At 43.4% G+C, this 19661-nt stretch overlaps 2 protein-coding genes across 9 annotated transcripts in view; both read left to right on the forward strand.

The window, feature by feature from the left end:
• The window catches only part of TICAM2 (TIR domain containing adaptor molecule 2), a 34027-nt gene extending 20779 nt beyond the window's left edge, over positions 1–13248 (forward strand). Inside the window, exons 2-5 of one of the 8 annotated variants that reach the window (XM_075601400.1) lie at positions 785–853; positions 2142–2200; positions 3215–3292; positions 11644–13248. In XM_075601400.1, coding sequence (XP_075457515.1) covers positions 11696–12373 — 678 coding nt within the window. In that variant the 5' untranslated portion in view covers positions 785–853; positions 2142–2200; positions 3215–3292; positions 11644–11695 and the 3' untranslated portion in view covers positions 12374–13248. Of the gene's footprint in view, positions 1–784; positions 854–2141; positions 2201–3214; positions 3293–4776; positions 4846–5722; positions 5825–11643 lie in introns of those variants that run through there. The other 7 variants (XM_075601409.1, XM_075601374.1, XR_012801787.1 and 4 more) reach the window with 7 other exon arrangements.
• FEM1C (fem-1 homolog C) overlaps positions 1–19661 on the forward strand; it is a 113800-nt gene that overhangs the window by 20712 nt on the left and 73427 nt on the right. Inside the window, exon 2 of the mRNA XM_075601320.1 lies at positions 2142–2200. The gene's annotated coding sequence lies outside the window, so the exon portion shown is untranslated. The remainder of the gene's footprint in view (positions 1–2141; positions 2201–19661) is intronic.

Consider the following 19661-nt stretch of genomic DNA (forward strand, 5'->3'; position numbering starts at 1 on the left):
TTCAGCCGACAGCGCGCTCAGAAACAGGTTCTGCTGTTGGCTGAAAATCCCTGCACCTCAGCACGCCTTTGGACGCTCACGGGAGCCCCCTCTCAAGACATGCTCATTGAGGATGACGGGGCTCATCGCGGAGCATCCGCACGGCTCAGCGCTGACTGTCCTTCTATAGACGCAGCCTCAAACGGCCCACATCTTGTTTAACTAGCTGCCAAAACAAAGTAGCAACACTTATGGCACTGCTAAGGCCGCACCTATAGTGCCGTCGATGGCGACACGACGGGTGACGTTAGCCGTCGGCACCTGCGAAAGTTATATTTCGCTGGGCGGCAGCGGCGCATTTTTTGACCATTTGATTGATTCAAGGGCCGTCACATGAGGCGACAGCCCTTGGAAAATCAAATTTTGACGGCTACCCGTTTTCGTGAAGTTGCATTGCCGCCAACGCGCTTACTATAAGCGCACGCGGGGACGGCAATGCATTTGTTTTTGGGCGACGTCGCGTCGCCGGCGCTATAAGCGCGGCCTAAGAAACAGATGGAATCGCACACCCAGATACTGCTGTATTAGTAATTCTAAAGCTCCTCATATACTCATTGTTAAGGGCAGATTAAATGTTCTTGCTGAGGCTAGTGGGTTCCTGAAAACGGCCCACATCTCATTTAACTATCTGCAGTGAACGTAGTAGCAACAATTGTAGCACGGCTGAAAATATATCAAGACCTATGTCTAGATCGCGCTATGGACGCAAGTCTGACGTCACCTAACGCGCGTTCATTCCTCACAGGAACTTCTTCGGGGGTAGGCGGGTCTCCCCTTCAAAGGTCTATTTAAACCGTGGCAACCACCCGAACAGGTAAGTCAGGTGATTGGTTAGCAGATTTGCGACGTTTTTCAATCGGGATATGTAATCCCTTGCACTTGCATAATCACTTGCATAATACCTGAAAGTTAAAACAAAGTGCCTATGTAAAAAGTCATTGGACCAGATTAAAATGACAAAAATAGGGAGTGAAATGACTGCCATAGACTGTTTGTGCCAATATTAAAAATGGTGGTGCCACAAATGTAACATTAGTGGCAAAAAACCTTGTTGATTTTTAAAGGTGAAAAGTCCCTAGAGAGCCATATGTACCAGGGAAGGCCTTTGGTTCTGACTGTAAAATAGCTCAAGTGAAACATACATTAGACAACCACAATTAAATGTATAAAAAATGGTGGTCCATAGTTATAACCCAATCCTTCTATGTAATGAACTGTGAATATATGTACATGATCATCCATGTTTGATGATACATACAGAGGTAAGTTCTTAAAGAAATGCAGAGTAAACAAAGCCTTCATTTTACCCCTTTGGGAAAGGGTACCCAGAGTGTAGATCCATTTGGCTTCTTTTCTTAATAGAGCTACATCTAGGTCCCCTTTGCGTGCTCCTAAAGTCAAGAAGTCAATGCCGTGAAAGGACAGGAAAGTGGCATCCCCATTATGTACCTGATTAATATGTCTGGCAACCGTTGTGTCTTTAAGGGTCTTAATTGTACTGACATACTTTAAGATGCGTCTACGAAATTCTCTAGACGTCTTGCCTACATATTTCGGGCTGCATCTGCAAGTTGCCAAATAAATTACACACTCCGTCTTACAGTTAATGAAATTTCTCATACTGTACTGCTGGGTGTTGTCAGTATTGGATAATGTTTTGGCATGGTAACAAACTTGCAGGCTTTTAAAGGTGTCACACCTGTATGTTCCTGTAGGTTTCTTACTATTCAGCCAAGTTGTTGCTTGGCAACTTTGGTAGTGGCTATGTACCAGATGGACTGCCAGATTTCTCGGGCATCTATAGGTGATAGAGGGGTTCTGACTAAGAACTTTATTGAGGTTGTCATCCTCTCAGAGAATATGCCAATGTTGGCATAGTATGTTTTTAATTGCCCTCCATAGTCTATTATAAGTACCAATGATTCTGATTGGACTTGGGCCTTGTTGTTCAGGTTCTCTTTCTCCTGTCAGTTGTTTTTGCTCACTTATAGGCTTTATTAATGCAAGTTCGACTGTACCCTCTATTAAGGAATTTGTCCCCCATAATTTTAGATTGTATTTCAAAATCTTTATTGGTTGAACAATTCCTTCTCACCCTTTAGGTACTGTCCGATTGGAATACCCTGGATGAGCGGTCGTAGATGGTGACTGATCGCCAGAAGTAAGTTATTCGTTGCCGTTACCTTTGTATGTACTGTCATCTGGAGATGTCCCTCTTTGTCCTTAACGATATCAAGATCTAAAAATGTAACTTCTTCTTGACTGATTTCATATGTCAGCCATAAGTTGTGATTATTCCAGTTAAGGGTATCTATAAATGACAAAAATTGTTCTTTAGTGCCACTCCACACTACCAGCACGTCGTCAATATAGCGTGACCATAAGACGATGTGCTGGGTGTGTTCTATCATGGCTAAGGTAAACACTTTGACTTCCTCCCACCAACCCAGGTAAATGTCGGGCATACGTTGGCGCACACGTATTGCCCATTGCCGTTCCCTGGAGTTGGTGGTAGTACTTCCCCTTAAATAAGAAAAAGTTGTGTGTGAGGACGTGATTGAGAAGCTGGACTATAAATAAGTTATGATCTTGAAACTCTGCACTTCTTGCTCTTAAGAAGTAATTAACTGCTTCTAAACTTACTTTATGCTGTATACAGGGATTCGACGTCTAGTGATGCCAAAAAAGTATCAGTTGATACTTATACACCATCGATTTTACGTAAGACATCCATCGTGTCTTTGGTGTATGATGGTAAACTCAGTACAAATGGTCTTAAAGCTGCAGTTCAGTCTTTTTTTTTTTTTTACATTTATTTTTTTACTTCATTAGTTTCATGTGTGCAATCTCTAATTACCTAAAGAACTGTATAGCTGCAGGTTAATTCGTTCTCCATGTATTGATAGGTCTAAATTTGGTGACATATTAAAAGCTGGGATTTGTTTATAATCTGCTTGTCTGTCAGTGGAAGCTCATGAATATTCATGAGCATTCCTGCACTGACATGTGCTAGAGGGAGGGCAGGGCTGACAAAGGGGTGTGCCAGGGCTTGTGACAGGACATGAAGGGGCAGTGCCTTGGCAAATGGCTGTTAAAATAGAATACAAGAAAATTGGTCTTTCAAAGTTGTTTTTTTAAAAACAGAAAATGCTAAAAGTATTTTTTCTTATTACAGAACTGATTTCTTAAAAAAAACACAAATGCAGGATATTGACTGAACTGCAGCTTTAATACTTCATCAAGATAAGTACTGGTATGTTCACTAAGCGATTCGATCCCTGATACTATTGGTTTACCGGGTGGGTTTAGTGCGTTTTTGTGCAGCTTGGGTATAGAATAGAATGTTGCTATTTTTGGTTTATTCACCAAAATTTAATTATACTCATTGCATGGCAATGCGCGTCAAATGACGCTGAGTCCTTGTAGAGGGGGGACGCAAACGCTGCGGCTCCCCGGCAGGGGGGCACAGCTCAACAAGTTTGCGCACTTGTGATCTAGAACATTTACCAGTAGACGAGGGCCATAACAACATGACCTTTATAAAATCCAAAGCCCTCAAGGAGTTAATAGATCGAAAGGAGGTGATTATCAAACCTTCTGATAAAGGAAAAAGTATTGTTCTAATGGATGAACAATATTATTGTAAAGAGAACCTCAGACTTTTACAGGATCGCACCTGTTATGAGGTGCTACAAGGGGATCCTACAATTCTTTATTTTAAAACATTGCAACCAATCCTCAAAGATACTCTCACGAAGAAGTTGATTTCGGAGAATGAGTATAATTACATTTTGGTGTACAGGTCAGTGAAAGTAATTCTAGATAAACACTGGGGCATATTGACTCATGACCCTGTTTTGAAGGATCATTTGGACCCAAAGCCATCTATTATTTATAGAAGGGCACAATGCCATAAAACTTTATTGGCTCCTACCAAATTACGTTCAAATGTGCCCTCTCTGCATGGTTCAAGGCCTATAGGTAATTTCAAGTGCAAAAGAGGAAGGTGCATAACATGTTTCTTTATTGACACAAGAAAGAACTTTACATCTGATTGCAATGGTGAAGCCATTTTAGTTAAAGGTTTAGTTAAACCAGCACTATAGAACCAGCCTAAGGCTCATCTGACAAGCAGTGCGATCTTAACCTGCTTCCTTACATAGAAATGTAACTTGGATTTGGATTAACGTTTTTATTCCTTTAAATGTGTCTATTTGTTATTCAGGGCTTTGTTGGTAACGTTGATACAAGATGATTATGTAAATATATTTGTTTAAACATGTAGAGAGCATTTGTGTCCCTGCCAGTGGGATTCTAAGTCTTTGGTTTGTTATTTGCGAGATCCATTCATTTCCTATTGAGTGTATTGAGCCAGATCCCATGTTTTGGAGAGGGAGGAGGAGGCAGGGGAGGGTTTGCTCCTTGTGATAATTGTCATGTTTCATCAATCACTTGCAATTTGTCTAAGTGGACAGGACAGTACAGTACACCAGCAGCCCTGCTGACTGAGGTCACAGTGACAACACAGCAAGGGAGAAGCACAAACTCACAGATCCAAATGACTGCCTTTGCATGGAAGGGAAGTGTGGCAGGGTGAATGAACGTCACCAGCCATATACCTGGCAAACCTATGTTTAGGCTTGCAGTGCAGCAGTGACGAGGTTAAGTTACAGTTGAGAAAGGCTGCTTAATTAGTCTGACCCCAGCTGCATAATCAATGTGTTTTAAAAACCCCAGGCTGTACACACATGCAAGCTAGCTGGTCAGGAGACAGGACTGATATACTGAAGAGATTACTGCTATAAGGTCTGTTTTTCAAAGTACATGTGTGATAACTGTCTGTGTCCTGCATGCTGAAGAGAAGCTGCCTTGTTTTCTATGCTGAAGAGAAGCTATTTTGTTTTTGTATGCTGAAGAGAAGCTATTTTGTTTTTGTGTGCTGTATGTTTTTAAGGCTCAATAAGTAAGCCTTATCAAGAGAACTCGCGTGTGTGGTTGCATGTACCCTGCAACAGGAAGTAAAGGCGTTATTTACATTTAAAAAAACAAACGAATCGCCTATAAAAATTAAATATAGAATCCCAATAAATTGATACATACATTGATGCAAGTTATTTACATCAGTTATGCACGTATATGATGTTTGCAGTACAGTACATGCATTGTAAAGTGGAAAAAAGGTAGTGCTTCACTTTAAGTACATTTTCGCTTTACATACATGCTCTGGTTCCATTGCATACGTTAATGCGGGGTATGCCTGTATGCATGTGCTCATTTGCATGCCATTTCCCAGAATTCCTTGCTGCAGTGGAGCACTCTGCAAGGTGATAAGGGTGAAAGGCAGGGTTACAGACCTGTCTAAGACATGTGAATCTGCTCATAAGTGATCTTTTATTTGCTATATACATACTGTATACACACTACATGCACACTCAAAGTTATTTCGTTTCCTTCTGTCATTTACGTGAACTATAAGAACTACATAGAAATGGTCAATAAATGATAAAGGTACAGCAGTTTCTTCCCTATTTAGCAATGGGGAATGGGAATAGTGTAGCTAGGACAGTGCCTGATTTGACAGGGCCCCCAAAAGAAAGAAAGAGGCAGCATTCTGCTACTAAAGTGTTTGGGTGATATCCATGTGGTTACCGTGCCGAAATTAATTTTGGGTTGCTTTTATTAGGCATAGCTTTGATTGGCAGATAGATGCGAATTCCCACAACGTCAGGAAAAGCGATGTCCCAAAATGAAATGCTGCAGCGCAACAGGCCCCCCCCCCCCCTCTCTCAGGTTAGTTTTCATGTGGAGGGGAGTGTTTAGAAACAGACTTGCTCAGTGGTTGGACTCCAACCTATGCCCCACTGGCTTAGCTAGATGCCCAACCACTGGGCAATGCCTTTGCTGCCAAGAGTGCAATCAAGATAAGGGGAGGTAAAACAAGATAAGAGTCTGTACACTAGACATGCAAAAAATACATTTATCAAACACTGAAACAATGTACAAAAATATATATCGAGAGAAAAAAGGGCTGAGGGGGAACATTGCCAAATTCGCACGCGGTCTGAGAGAGAACCACTTGTCAGATATTTGGTGGGAGCAACACCCTAAGGAAAAAGGCTTCACCTTTTACTCCCAGCCCCATGTTAGCTATAGCAGAATTGCTTACTTCTTTGTTTCTAGTAGACTGGTCCCAAAGTCTCCGGTACACGGATCCATGATATTTCACCAATTGAGCTAAGGTGCTCTCAAATCAATCTAGACAGACCGGGAGCAAACTGGAAGCTAGATGAGTTCATTATTAAAATCCCCGAGGTGATAAAGACACTCAATGTAGAAATAGACCAATTCTTTCGAATTAATAAAGGTAGCGTATAATCCCACCTAAGGCCTGGGACATAGTTGTTTGCCGAGTGCGGAGGCGCGCTGAGGCTCAGGGAAAGCGGTGCTTTCCCTGGCATTACACAGCGCGCCGTTCGTGGGCGTGTCGGGGCGGGTCTGGGGGCGGGCCAGTGACGTCACAGAGCTGGTTCGCCCTCATTGGGCGAACCGCTCACGTGACCGGCCCTGCGCTCCGGCAAGCAGGAAAATCTGAAGACTCGGTGAGACACACGCTTCCGCAAGCTGCAGGGGCTCAGTGCCGAGCAGCAGCGTGCCTCAGCACGGGTCAGCGCATAAGCGCTGACCATGCCCGCTCAGAGGTACCCTCATCAACATTGCGACAGGGTGCAAGAAGGAACGGGAAGCAAGAGTAGAGAAGTTACAGGATAAATTACAAAAACTCTCAGCTCTTCACAAGAGAACTCAGAGAAAAGACATCCTGAAACAGTTAAAAGATGTGAGAATTTAGTTACATTTATTACTTACCTCCCAGGCTGAGAACTCTCTCAATTGGACAAAGAGGAAGTTTTATGAAAAAGCGAACAGGCCAGATACCATGCTAGCAAATAAAACCAGGAATAAACAAGCTAAGTATAATATAAGTGCTATCTGTAAGGAATCAGGGCATTGACTTATAACCCCAAACCAATTGTAGAAGAATTCAAACAATATTATGAGGAGTTATATAATGGGGAGAAGGTCAGACATGGGGCCAAGACTGAGAAGGCCTTGAAGGAATTCTTGGGGGACTCGGGCCTACTTGGGTTGAGTAGGGAGAAGAGGGAGAGACTACAGAGTGACTTCACTATGGAAGAGGTGTTGGAGGTTATTAAAAATCTGTAGCCCTCCAAATCTCCAGGTCCTGATGGATTTTCTAAACTTTGCTACAAAAAATGTGCCACATTTTTAGCCCCATACCTATCGAGAATGTACAATGCAGTGCTAGCAGGTGCCTCATTCCAGAGTCAGATGCTCCAGGCTTCTATCTCCTTAATATTTAAGGAAGGTAAAGACCCAACAAATTGTAAAAGTTACAGTCCAATATCACTAATAAATTCGGACATCAAAATATATTCTAAATTACTGGCTAATAGAATATGGCCCAGCATATCTCAACTGATCCACCCTGACCAGGTAGGATTTACAAGAATAGACAAGCAGCAGACAACACCAGACTAATAATTAATCTGATTGAATTGTCTAACAACAAAAAGAACCCGACCATGGTGTTAAGTCTGGATGCGGAAAAGGCCTTTGATAGAATATATTGGCCACACTGGGAGCATTTCACTTCAGCGGTAAAATACTAAAAGCAATTATGGCACTGTATTTTAATTCAGCCACAAGGGTAACACATCAGGGCTTCCCCTCTGACACCTTCCAGATCAAGAGTGGTACTAGACAGGGGTATCCACTTTCGCCCCTGTTGTATGTCCTTTGCATGGAACTACTAGCATCCCAAATTAGAAATAGCCCAGATATTTCGGGTATTCAAATTAAGGATCAATCGCATAAATTAGCTTTATATGCAGATGATGTTATACTGGTGATGTCAAAACCTCTTATCTCCCTATTTAATCGCTTCAAATCTGTTAGGTAAATTCAATAGAATATCAGGCTTCAAAATAAACCAAGCCAAATCAGAAGCCCTAAATGTGAATACGCCCAAAGATCTAGAAAAACTGATCTCTATAAACTTTAACTGGCAACTAGTCACCATTAGGTATTTAGGTATCTACATCACTAATAGCTATAAGACTCTGTACAAGGCGAACTACCCCAGACTATTACAAAAACTGAAAGGAGATGTAGGGCGGTGGTCCTCATATAGTATTTCCTGGTTTGGAAGGATGTGCTGTATCAAGATGAATCTGCTTCCCTGACTTCTCTATTTGTTCCAAACCCTGCCAGTACCAGTTGTGCTGAGGGATATTCGCTTGGTGCAGACGGCAGTATCTAAATTTTATATGGGAAGGTAAGACCCCGAGAGTTTAAAGTAACATTTTAAGGAGACCAATTCTGGGGGGCGGGCTGGCGGTAACTTGCCTGTTGTCGTACAATAGGGCGCCCAATTATGTCAAATATCACAATGCAACACAAACCCTTCTAAGAAACGATGGGTAGAGTTGGAAATGGAGATATGTTCTCCTCTAGCATTACATAACCTGATTTGGTCCCCCAAAAAGATGCTTAATTCTATCCAAGAGACGCTTTCCTCAATGACCAATTCGTTAGCAGTTTGGGAGGCCTCCAAATTTAGGTGTTCCCTGACTTCCAAAAATTCACTAATGACTCCACTACTTGATAACCTTGACTTTGCTCCGGGGCTGAATAGCAGGGATTTTAAAATCTGGAAACAAAATGGTATTGTAGACTCAATGATCTGGAGGGTAGAATAGGTATCAAAACCTTTGATCAAATAAAGTCAAAGACAAAGAGATCCCTAACTCAGAATTTTTTTAAGTACCTTCAGATCCGGGCTTTTTATAATAAAATTACTCCCCGCCCTCCATTGACTAATTTCGAAAAACTCTCTATATTAGAAACAGAGTGGACTAACCTCTCAATTGTACAAGGAAGTGATCTGTTTTGGGGCTGGGTATGATAGGAAGCTTTCACATATAGCTAAATGGGAAGCATACTTAGGTGAAGAACTTGAATCGTTAGATTGGGAGGAAAGCTCAATCTGCGCGACCTTAAAGGAGAACGCATATAAGGTCCTAATAAGGTGGTATCTTACTCCACTGAAATTATCCAAATTCATCCCAAGTTAATCCCCATTGTACCCGAGACAATGTGGAGAGCCAGCGGACTTGTTGCACATGCTGTGGTCTTGCCCTCATCTGATTCCCTTATGGGAACAAATTAAGGATTGACTGCAGAGGATTTTGGGCCTCGTAATCCCCATGGTCCCGTGGCTGTACTTATTGAACAGACCTTACAGGGTATATCCAGATCAAGCTCTAAATTAATCGCCCACTTTTCGTTGGCAACGAGGTGTGAGATTGCGGCATTGTGGAACCAGAATGAGATTCCAACCGTGGCCAAAATTAGGAACAAAATTTGGTTTGTGTGCCAGATGGAGAAATTGACAAGCTTGATGAATGACTCTGGCAATAAATTCCAAAAAGTCGGGTTGCCGTGGCTGGCCCAGACGGACATCCCAGGAGTGAGTTCCACCACAATATTGCTTTGATAGCTCTAGATACGTTCTCGTTTGACGCAGGATATGGGTCTCGGGACGGAAGCTCAGGAATGGGACCGCACGGGTATCAGTACGAGCTAACTAAAATAAGAGAGCTAGACCAGCTGGACGCTTTCGTAAGCGGCAGGATTAGGCAACATAAGTTAGGATAACGAAAACAGAATAGACCTTCAACACAACCCCAGCCCTACCCCCACCCCCTTCTCCCCCACTTCCCTCAGGTTAGTTATGATTTGTATATGATTTTCATGTTATTCAATAACACCAATGCATCTTAATTTGAATGTATGGAATTAATTGTACTATGTTCTAAGCCAAGAATATGAATAATATGTAAGTTACAAAAAAATACATTATCTAAATGGCTTAGTTTATGTGAATGCCATTGGAGTTCCTTAAAATTGCTTAGTAATTAAGCCCTAATCCTTGCAATTTAATTTTGCATGCAGTCCTTCTTGAGTTACGTAAAAGCCCATACCAAGTGCTTAAAAAAGCCGCAGGCGTTGTATATTCACAGATATTTGCTATTGAGATTTTGAAAGTTTTAGGCTTTTAGTTCTAAGTTTCAAATTTTGAATAAATTGTGCAACTAATTAAAAGCTTTTAGAACATGTTACCTTGCTGATGGCTTTTAATTAATTGCAATGTCAGAATTTTTTTGTGAAGTGGGATTGCCTCTGATTTTATGTGGGACTACATTTATAGCTGCAGCACTTTGGGGTAAATTCTATATAGTCATAAGTGCCTTTTTGGGCTGTTTTATGGCGATCAATCCCCATATACTTTAATTAGGATATTTGGACGAAAAAATGGCCTGACCAGCCGCTTCGTACTATATTGAATTGACCCCGTTGTGAGGAGTCCCCCACTAATATTACATTAGAGCAGATTCCCCACTCCACATGTTTATTTTGATGCCTGGTGTCCCAGTTTAAAACCAATGCTCCTACCACAAGGACAGTTTTCCTGCTGCATGACCCTCTTGACGAATCACACTAGCACCAAGCAATGGGTTAAAATGGACACCGCTTTATTGATTAGCCACAACCACACAGCATACCCTGGATATGGTCAGGTAACAGCCCCAATAGATTCCATATGAGCCTTATCCGCCACACCTGGTCCAGTGAGTGCAACACAAACTTTCATTTAGGAGGACATCCGTACTGGCCCAGACCTGAGACTGCCTCCCCCAATACACCACCATTTTATTTATCAAATGTTTTACCAGGAAGTAATACATTGAGAGTTACCTCTCGTTTTCAATTATGTCCTGGACACAGAGTTATGATGAGAAATAATACATGTTTACAAATGCATAGTTACATTAAGTGAGCCGGATTATACATTATATACAAGACATTGCATTAACACCATTATCATCGCCTGGGCCTTATCTAACCACTACGCTCCCGCGGGCAAACATGAATATATATATATATATTTATATTTGAATAATATTATATATATATGAATAATATATATTATATATAACAAGAAAGAAAAAGAAAGCGCACGGCCCATAGCGTGAAAACGTTTCACATTTAATAAAGGAATTGGGAAGGGAGGGCTTAAGCTCACTCACAAGGGAAGCATTAAAAACAAGCATTTTGTGAACAATATTGTCACCGCCATTGGATAGGTCGTCCGGTGAAGTCCACAATGTGTGTCCGTGATCGACTTGTAAAGCCCAGGAACGGACTCGGTTGCCCCTCAATGATGATACACGTGGAGCTAGAGCTGGTAGATGGCGGTGTATCTTGGGTCTTCAAGTCCCGATAGACAGACTAACTGCGGTATGCGGCTAGCGCTGTCAGCCTCAGGCAGCAGGGACGCGATCCGACAGTCCCATATAAAAAATATTAAATTCTCCAGTACCAATACAATGAAAAATATGCAATACAAAACTGCTATGAATTTCAAAACGTGTGTGTGTGTGTGTGTGTTTAGCATGAATTGCTGCATGTACGTATAGTGTGTAACGATTACTGCATTCAAACAAGATTTTATTTCTGATTTAGGCTGCCGGGAGTCCCTGAAACAAACTAAAGATCACAATGTCTTTGCTGCATAATGGGAATAAGTTGCTCACGTAGAAATCATTCACTTCGCGCTGATGAGAGAGAAAAGAACAAACACATGGAAGAGAAACAAAGTGACACTGAGGAAGACTCTGGGGGCGGTCATGGAGTCAAACATATAGAGAAGATCCCCGGTGAGATCCCGGCAACTCCGATCAATGGGGAAAAGATGTACAAAGATAGCGAAGACGTGTTCTATAAATTTGTCATCCTGCATTCGACCACGGATATAAACGAGGCGCTCAGAGTTAAAAACCTGCTGCAAGGTCAGTTTCACATCAGACCTGGCATTATCTTTGCGGAAATGCCCGCAGGACGGCACATTTTAAAGAACCTGGAGGACGCTATAAACAGCTCTGCCTGGACAATCCTGTTGCTGACCGAAAACTTTCTTAACGAGACCTGGTGTGAGTTTCAATTTCACGCCACGCTAATCAATTCCGTCAACATGCAACATAAATATAACTCGGTTATACCAGTGAGGCCAGAAACGCATTTTCTGCCAAGGAAGAAGACCCCAATGATGTTGCAGCTCATCAACGCTCTGGAAGAGAGGAGTCCAGCATTTCGACAACAGGTGGAGAAAACATTTAAGGAGTCCCAATTTCAAAAACAGCGTACAATATGGAAGGCGGAAAGAGAAGGAGTAGAACTGATAGCGCAAGATTAGAAAGGCAACACGTTCTGTCTGATTGGTACATGTAACCTGCAAATTTCTGTGTCAAACCCTCCTAGTGTATACTATGCTGTGCATGGTACACAGTACGTGGCAGTATAACTTCCATTTTAACACATACACACTTTCTCTGCCTGCAGTACATTGGATGTTAATTTTGAAGAGCACAAGTTTGGGAATATAAATGATAACATTTTAATGAAAAATAAACTGAATTGGAGAACATTTAGGACCCTGGAATGATCTTTTTACCATAACTTTGGAACATTTGAGAAAACCCCCATAACTGAAAACAATGGATACATTATAATGAAGGACCACTGTTTTAGAGAACACTGGGACGCATTAATGGAATACGATGTTACTAACTGATCCGTTATGTGCTAATTGAAGACAGTGACAACTCTGCTCTCTGCGTTTCTATTTCATTGCTGTTTACAGCTTCAAGCTTTTTTTAATCCATGGGTTATCCTATATGCCAAAATCTTTAGCCCTTATTCTTATTTAGGGCACGTCTGATTCATTTATTTTCTAGATTCTGCCTTGATCTCTACTTGGACCCATCAGTGGCAGATTTGACCAACACCCGGGGGCTAGAGAGGTGCTGGAGTGGGCTACAAACACCCACCTGTAAGGACAGGACAATGTCCAGTCAAGTGCTTAAATGTGTCAATAACTACTGCAAAATATCTAGCTATCGACTGCATGAACGTACTGATTTTGTTCTAATTCAAATATAGAAAAAAGAAACTTATAGAAAGATGCAGAAGACTTTTGCATAATTGTATGAATTTGAAAAGTAGTACAGGCTGAAATATTTATGGTTTTGTAACTTTTTTTAAACTATTCATTAAAGTATCTAAAAATTCTTTTTTGACTAAAATTCTACCATTTCATTTTGATCGGAGTCACGATTTGGTGTTATGGAATAATGCTTTATAATCCAAAGTGCCTGTTCTGGGCTATATTTGGCTTCTGCAGCAAATGGCCCTGCATGGCTGCTTCAGAGTACTGTACAGGCATACCCCTCTTTAACATACGCAATGGGACCGGAGCATGTATGTAAAGTGAAAATGTACTTAAAGTGAAGCACTACCTTTTTTCCACTTTACAATGCATGTACTGTACTGCAATCATCATATATGTGCATAACTGATGTAAATAATGCATTTGTAACCAAAATAAATACAGTAGGCTTTATTCAAATAAAATGAATGGGAGCAAGCAAGGAGGTGAGAGGCGCGCACGCAGGTCAGTACTGTATAGTAGCTCTCTCCTCGCAGTCTCTCTCTCTCACTCAGTCAGTCACGCACTCAGTCACACACACATGCACTCAGTCACACACACATGCACTCAGTCACACACACATGCACTCAGTCACACACACATGCACTCAGTCACACACAGTCACACACACATGCACTCAGTCACACACACATGCACTCAGTCACACACACATGCACTCAGTCACACACACATGCACTCAGTCACACACAGTCACACACATAGTCACTCAGTCACACACAGACACACACAGTCACTCAGTCACACACAGTCACTCAGTCACACACAGTCACTCAGTCACACACAGTCACTCAGTCACACACAGTCACTCAGTCACACACTGTCACTCAGTCACACACTGTCACTCAGTCACACACAGTCACTCAGTCACTCAGTCACACACAGTCACTCAGTCACACACAGTCACTCAGTCACACACAGTCACTCAGTCACACACAGTCACTCAGTCACACAGTCACACACCGTCACACAGACACTCAGTCACAAACAGTCACAAACAGTCACAAACAGTCACACACACACACACACACACACACACACACACACACACACACACACTGTCACACACACACTGTCACACAGTCACACACACACACACACAGTCACACACAGTCACACACAGTCACACACAGTCACTCACTCAGTGTCATACACACACACACACACGCAAAGATTGCAGCAGAAGATCTTCTGTTGCTCCGTAATTCACATCACATGCAAAGCTTTGCAGAGCTCTGAGGAGGGGGGAGGGAGGCGAGAGAAGGAGGAGAGCGGAGGAAGCAGAGTCACGGGCGGAATCACTGATTTAGCTGCTGCTTTATGGAGCGTAAGTGCAGGGGGAACGGAGACAGATGGGAGGGGGAACGGAGACAGATGGGAGGGCAGAGGGAACAGGGAGATCGAGCGCTCCATAATGAAGACAAGCATGAAGGAGGTTGCAGGAGTGCTGAGGTGTGCACGCCGCCCCCCTGGTGTCCGTACTCGCGAAGCACGTGTACGTACACAGGGGTAAGGTGCAACTAAAAATAAATGTACGTACTTGTGAGTGTACGTAAAGCGGGTGTACGCAAAACGAGGTATGCCTGTATATAGAATGTACCCCTATGTGAGGTTACCACAAACTGTGGTGCCTTCATTTATTTTATTGAAACATTATATATATATATATATATATATATATATATATATATATATATTATTTTAACTCACTTTTTTTAAAATTTATATTAGACTTTAGCACATACTGTTAGAATGTCTGGCATTATTACAACCATTAGTTACACATTTTCCCAATAGTTTTTCCTAAAAGGTAAGTTACAACCATCAAAAGAAATTAGATCAATAATACAATTGACCGATATGCTACATACAGTAGGATATGCTAATCTCAATTTAACATACTGTACATTTAGAAAATGAAAAAATAGACAGTTTATACTGCACTACAAAAAAGAAAACATTAAACATTTACAACGCTCAAGTCCTTTTCCATGATGTCCAATCGTTTCTTGTAACAAGAGCCATTTGCAAGTAACTAATACACCAGAGTAATACAATATTTTACAACACATTTGACTACTGCACTATAGCCTACACAAAATGGCACTAAAATGTTACGGGGGTTCTTTTAATACTTCTCTGCCAGGATTCAAGTGTTTCTGTAATGTCCAATTGCAAGCACGAGAGATCTGCAATGCTATTGGCTAGATCAACAACATTTTTGATTGGTCAGAATTTAGATTCTGTGAATCCCTTCTATGAATTGCATAGAACAATGTTTGTTTTATTCAATGTTTCTTCACATTTGAGAAAATATTAGCTACATTTGAAAAACGATTCCATCATTAGAATCGGTATAAAATTAACGTTCAAGTCATGTATAATTGATATTTTAAAATTATGTGTGTAACGGGTATTCCCCCACCCAATCGCAGATATGGTGTAGGTGCAAGGAACATATATTGTTACTCAGGTGTGGTGCATTACCTGTTGGCTCACAGGAGGGCTGAGCTTCCGCCACGGGGAACCTGGGGCAATTATACTAGGGTACTCACTTACAACGATGCAGCGCCTCCACCTGCGATGGCTCCCACCAGAGGGGGAGTGGTTCCTCGCAGGACAATCACAAATAACCACATACACAGTGGGTATAATAACTAATGGCTTTACTAACATGCAGGGAGAATATCATCACCTCAATCATAACCTGTGTCCCTCTCACGAGGAGACACTAACAGTGACGTCTCGCAGGACGATTCCCCAACACTAGGTGATCCCACCCAGTGTCCCAAGAACCCCACCCAATGTCCCGTACTCCTACAGAGATAGTCAATGGGTGACTGCGCAGTCACTATTTAAGCTAAGGGCCCGTTGGTGCACTTGTGTATCAGATAGTACCTGCCGAGCACTCCCGCGCTCGGATCTCCAACGGGCTTCACAAAGGATCAGTCGTATGATGGTTCCGTCTGATTCTACACCGGACTCCTTGCACGCGAACCGCCAGGGGTGGTCCGAACCTGGTGAACAGTCTCTGCAGACCCCAACGAGGGTCCGAACCTCTTAGCAGGAACCGCAGCATCTGCTGTGTCCCTGTCTAATCTAAGTGGCACTAACGTGACAGGAATCCTATCCTAGGGCCTGTCCCTGTAGTGCAGCAACCTGTAGTGGCTTGGGGAACTCCTATGGGCCTGCAGGGGTAATGACCTATCCCACTCCCCTAACTACCCAAGTCCCTCGCCTCACTACTATCTAACTAGTCCCAGCGCCTACAGCAGCAAGCTGTAGCTCACTGTATCTGGCAGCCAACGTGCTGCGCAACAAGGTGCCTGCCTGTCAGACCTCACAGCACTAACAGCCGTGACTCTGACAAGGCAGCACTCTATGCTAAGGGCAGCGTCCCTATCTCGGGCCTCCCTAAGCACTTACCCACTAAACTAGTGGGGAGTTGGGCCTACCTGGGGTGTAGGTACCTATATGGGTGCCGGGGCTGCACTCGCTCCCCGCACCCTTCCTTCCCTCACAGCTCCCTGACTCCAACTCACTTAACTGATAACTATCAGCGCATGCAGCAACACCCTGCAACTTAACACTAAGTCCGCTGCTGCTTTTCTTCCCTTCTGTTCCCCAGCTCCCACTAATGCAAGTGACAGGGTCCCTAACCTGAGGGCTGTCCCTGGCAACACTCACTTTACTGTGGAGCTGAGCTATCTGGGGCCCTGGGGGTGCTGGCCTAGTACAGGGAGTCCCTGACTCCTGTACCCTACCTCCTTCCCTGGGCTGCTCCGGTCTCTGACTGACTAACGTGGGCTCAGCGCGCGAAATGTATCTCTTAGCAGGCCTGGCCTTCCTAAGCCCTATTGGCTCCCTGGTGTCACATGGGGCATACAGAGGCTCATGGGGCCTGTAGTCCCTCTCTAGGGCCCTCCCTAATAGGCTCTGGCTTCGCGGGCTTTTCTGCCTCTTCCCTGCGCATGCGCGAACTATAGGGGGCTGCCTTGACTCCCTCGCACTACCTCTCGCCAGCCGCCGGGCCTGTAGCAACGCGATCGCGGCCCTAGCGACGGCCCGATCGCGTCCCCGGCAACCGGCATGCACTAAGGGGCAACGCGCTACTCCCCGCTCCAGCCCTACACTCGCGCGACCACTACGCCTGCGCGAACTAACGCGCAATGGTGGCGCCCTAACCGCCCGGCTCCGAGAGTGCCGGGATTCCCGTGATGTGCGTGCGGCCCTGGCAACCGGCCGCACGCGTCCCCAGCAACCCCCGAGCCGGGACCTGACCGCCCTCATCTCCCGTATCGCCCGATGGGGCCGCCATTGGACTCGGCGGCACCCGCGATCTCTGGGAAGGTGAGGGGGGTGCTGATACTGCTGGGAGACCTGGCTACATGTGGATGAAAAAAAAACAGCATTAATCATGGAAAAGGCCAATTTTTCAACAAGTTTCCACAATTTTGGCCACTACTGTATGTAAAGGAGGAGAAACCTCAAGAAGTGTCTGCGACTCGAGACAAACACTAGATATCAATAATATTGTATGTAAACTATGTTCAGTTTGTATAACTGGGTCCATCCTCGCACTGATGAGACCCAAAAGGTCGAAGAGCTGTCTGTGAGTAGGTTACTGGATATGCGCTTGTTTAACACAGGCTGTGCTGTAAAGCTGTGTAATGCGGCAGGCATAAGCTTATAGGGGCCCATAATAAAATTGACATGAAGCAATACGTGGTGCTCGGTCTACTGTTTAAAAAAAAGGCCGCCTGAGAGCTTTCCAGTTGAAGCTTCAAAAAAAATAAAAATGATAAGGCCATGATTATAGTGGCAGCGGCGACGCGTGCGCCACCAAAACAATTACATGCATTCCGTGAAGCGGCACATAGTGTGGGCGACCGAGACCGCGCAGAGGCGCGCCAGAGAGGGATAATCTGTTTCTCCATGCGATGACCGTGTCTCGTCAGAGTCACGTGAAGTGGTTCAGACAATCATGGCGAACCGCTCGCGTGACGTCACGGGCCACACCTCTGACCCCTGTCACCTCCCGATGCCGCCTGCCTACAGTGCAGGTTTCGCTTGTGAACCGCGCAAATTACATCACGCGGTCGCCCTGCAGCGGCCGCTATTATCGCGTCCCAACACACTTTACATCCTAATTTTAGCTAGGACAGAAAAAACACTAACCATGGTGAGAGGAAGGATGATTATATAGTCACTCCTCCAAAGTCAGTCTTCTGTCATACCTAGAGGGAGGATCCAAGTACTCTCAGTACCATGAGACACACAAGGAACTAAGACATTTGAGTTAAATTCGTCTAGGCTAACATATTACACCGTGTCATGATTTATTTAAAAAAATAAAGCCAAAATGGAGAAGCCATGTGTGAAAAACTAAGTACACCTTATGATTAAATAGTTTGTTGAACCACCTTTAGCAGCAATAACTTGAAGTAATCGTTTTCTGTATGACTTTATCAGTCTTTGACATCGTTTTGAAGGAATTTTGGCCCACTCTTCTTTACAATGTTGCTTCAGTTCATTGAGGTTTGTGGGCATCTGTTTATGCACAGCTCTCTCAAGGTCCAGCCACAGCATTTCAATCGGGTTGAGGTCTGGACTTTGACTGGGCCATTGCAACACCTTGATTCTTTTCTTTTTCAACCTTTCTGTTGTAGATTTGCTGGTGTATACAACAAAAAACAGAAATGCCCAAAGCTACTTCCAATGTGACAAAAATACACAGTGCAATACCAATATTTCTCAAGTAAAAAGGGTCATTTAGTTTAACCCTTTGGCCAAAGCGTCTTAAGCCTGCTGCCACTTACAAGGCATGACCGTAGCAGGGCCTAACACTCACCTGGGTTAAAATTCTTATTTACCTAAATAATTACAGGAAGAATGATCACATTGGATCTGTCGTAACCTGGCAAAATGAAACTGACCTGCCAACTTGGAAAGTAGGGTGAGGCAAGCGTAAACCTTGGGGGGAGGGGCCACTACCCTCCCATAAGCAACTGAGACCAGCTGCACACAATTAACAAAATACACAGATTCCCAACAATCTCTGAAAAAACCCAACCATTACCACATAATATATATGCGTATAAGTGTCAAAAGGAGTGCTAGTGGGCGTGGCTAAATGTATACAACAAAAAACAGAAATGACCAAAGCTACTTCCAATGTGACAAAAATACACACTGCAATACCTATATATCATCCAGGTGAGTGTTTTTTGTTGTATACATTTAGCCACGCCCACTAGCACTACTTTTGACACTTAGATACATATACATATTGTGTGGTATTGGTTGGGGTTTCTCAGAGCTTGTTGGGAATCTGTGTATTTAGATTTGCTGGTGTGCTTTAGATCATTGTCCTGTTGCATGACCCAATTTTGGCCAAATTTTAGCTGTCGGACAGATGGCCTCACATTTGTATATATGTGTGTGTGTGTGTGTGTGTGTGTGTGTGTGTGTGTGTGTG

The sequence above is a fragment of the Ascaphus truei genome, chromosome 1 (genome assembly GCF_040206685.1).
Source record: "Ascaphus truei isolate aAscTru1 chromosome 1, aAscTru1.hap1, whole genome shotgun sequence".
NCBI classification, from domain to species: Eukaryota; Metazoa; Chordata; class Amphibia; order Anura; family Ascaphidae; genus Ascaphus; species Ascaphus truei.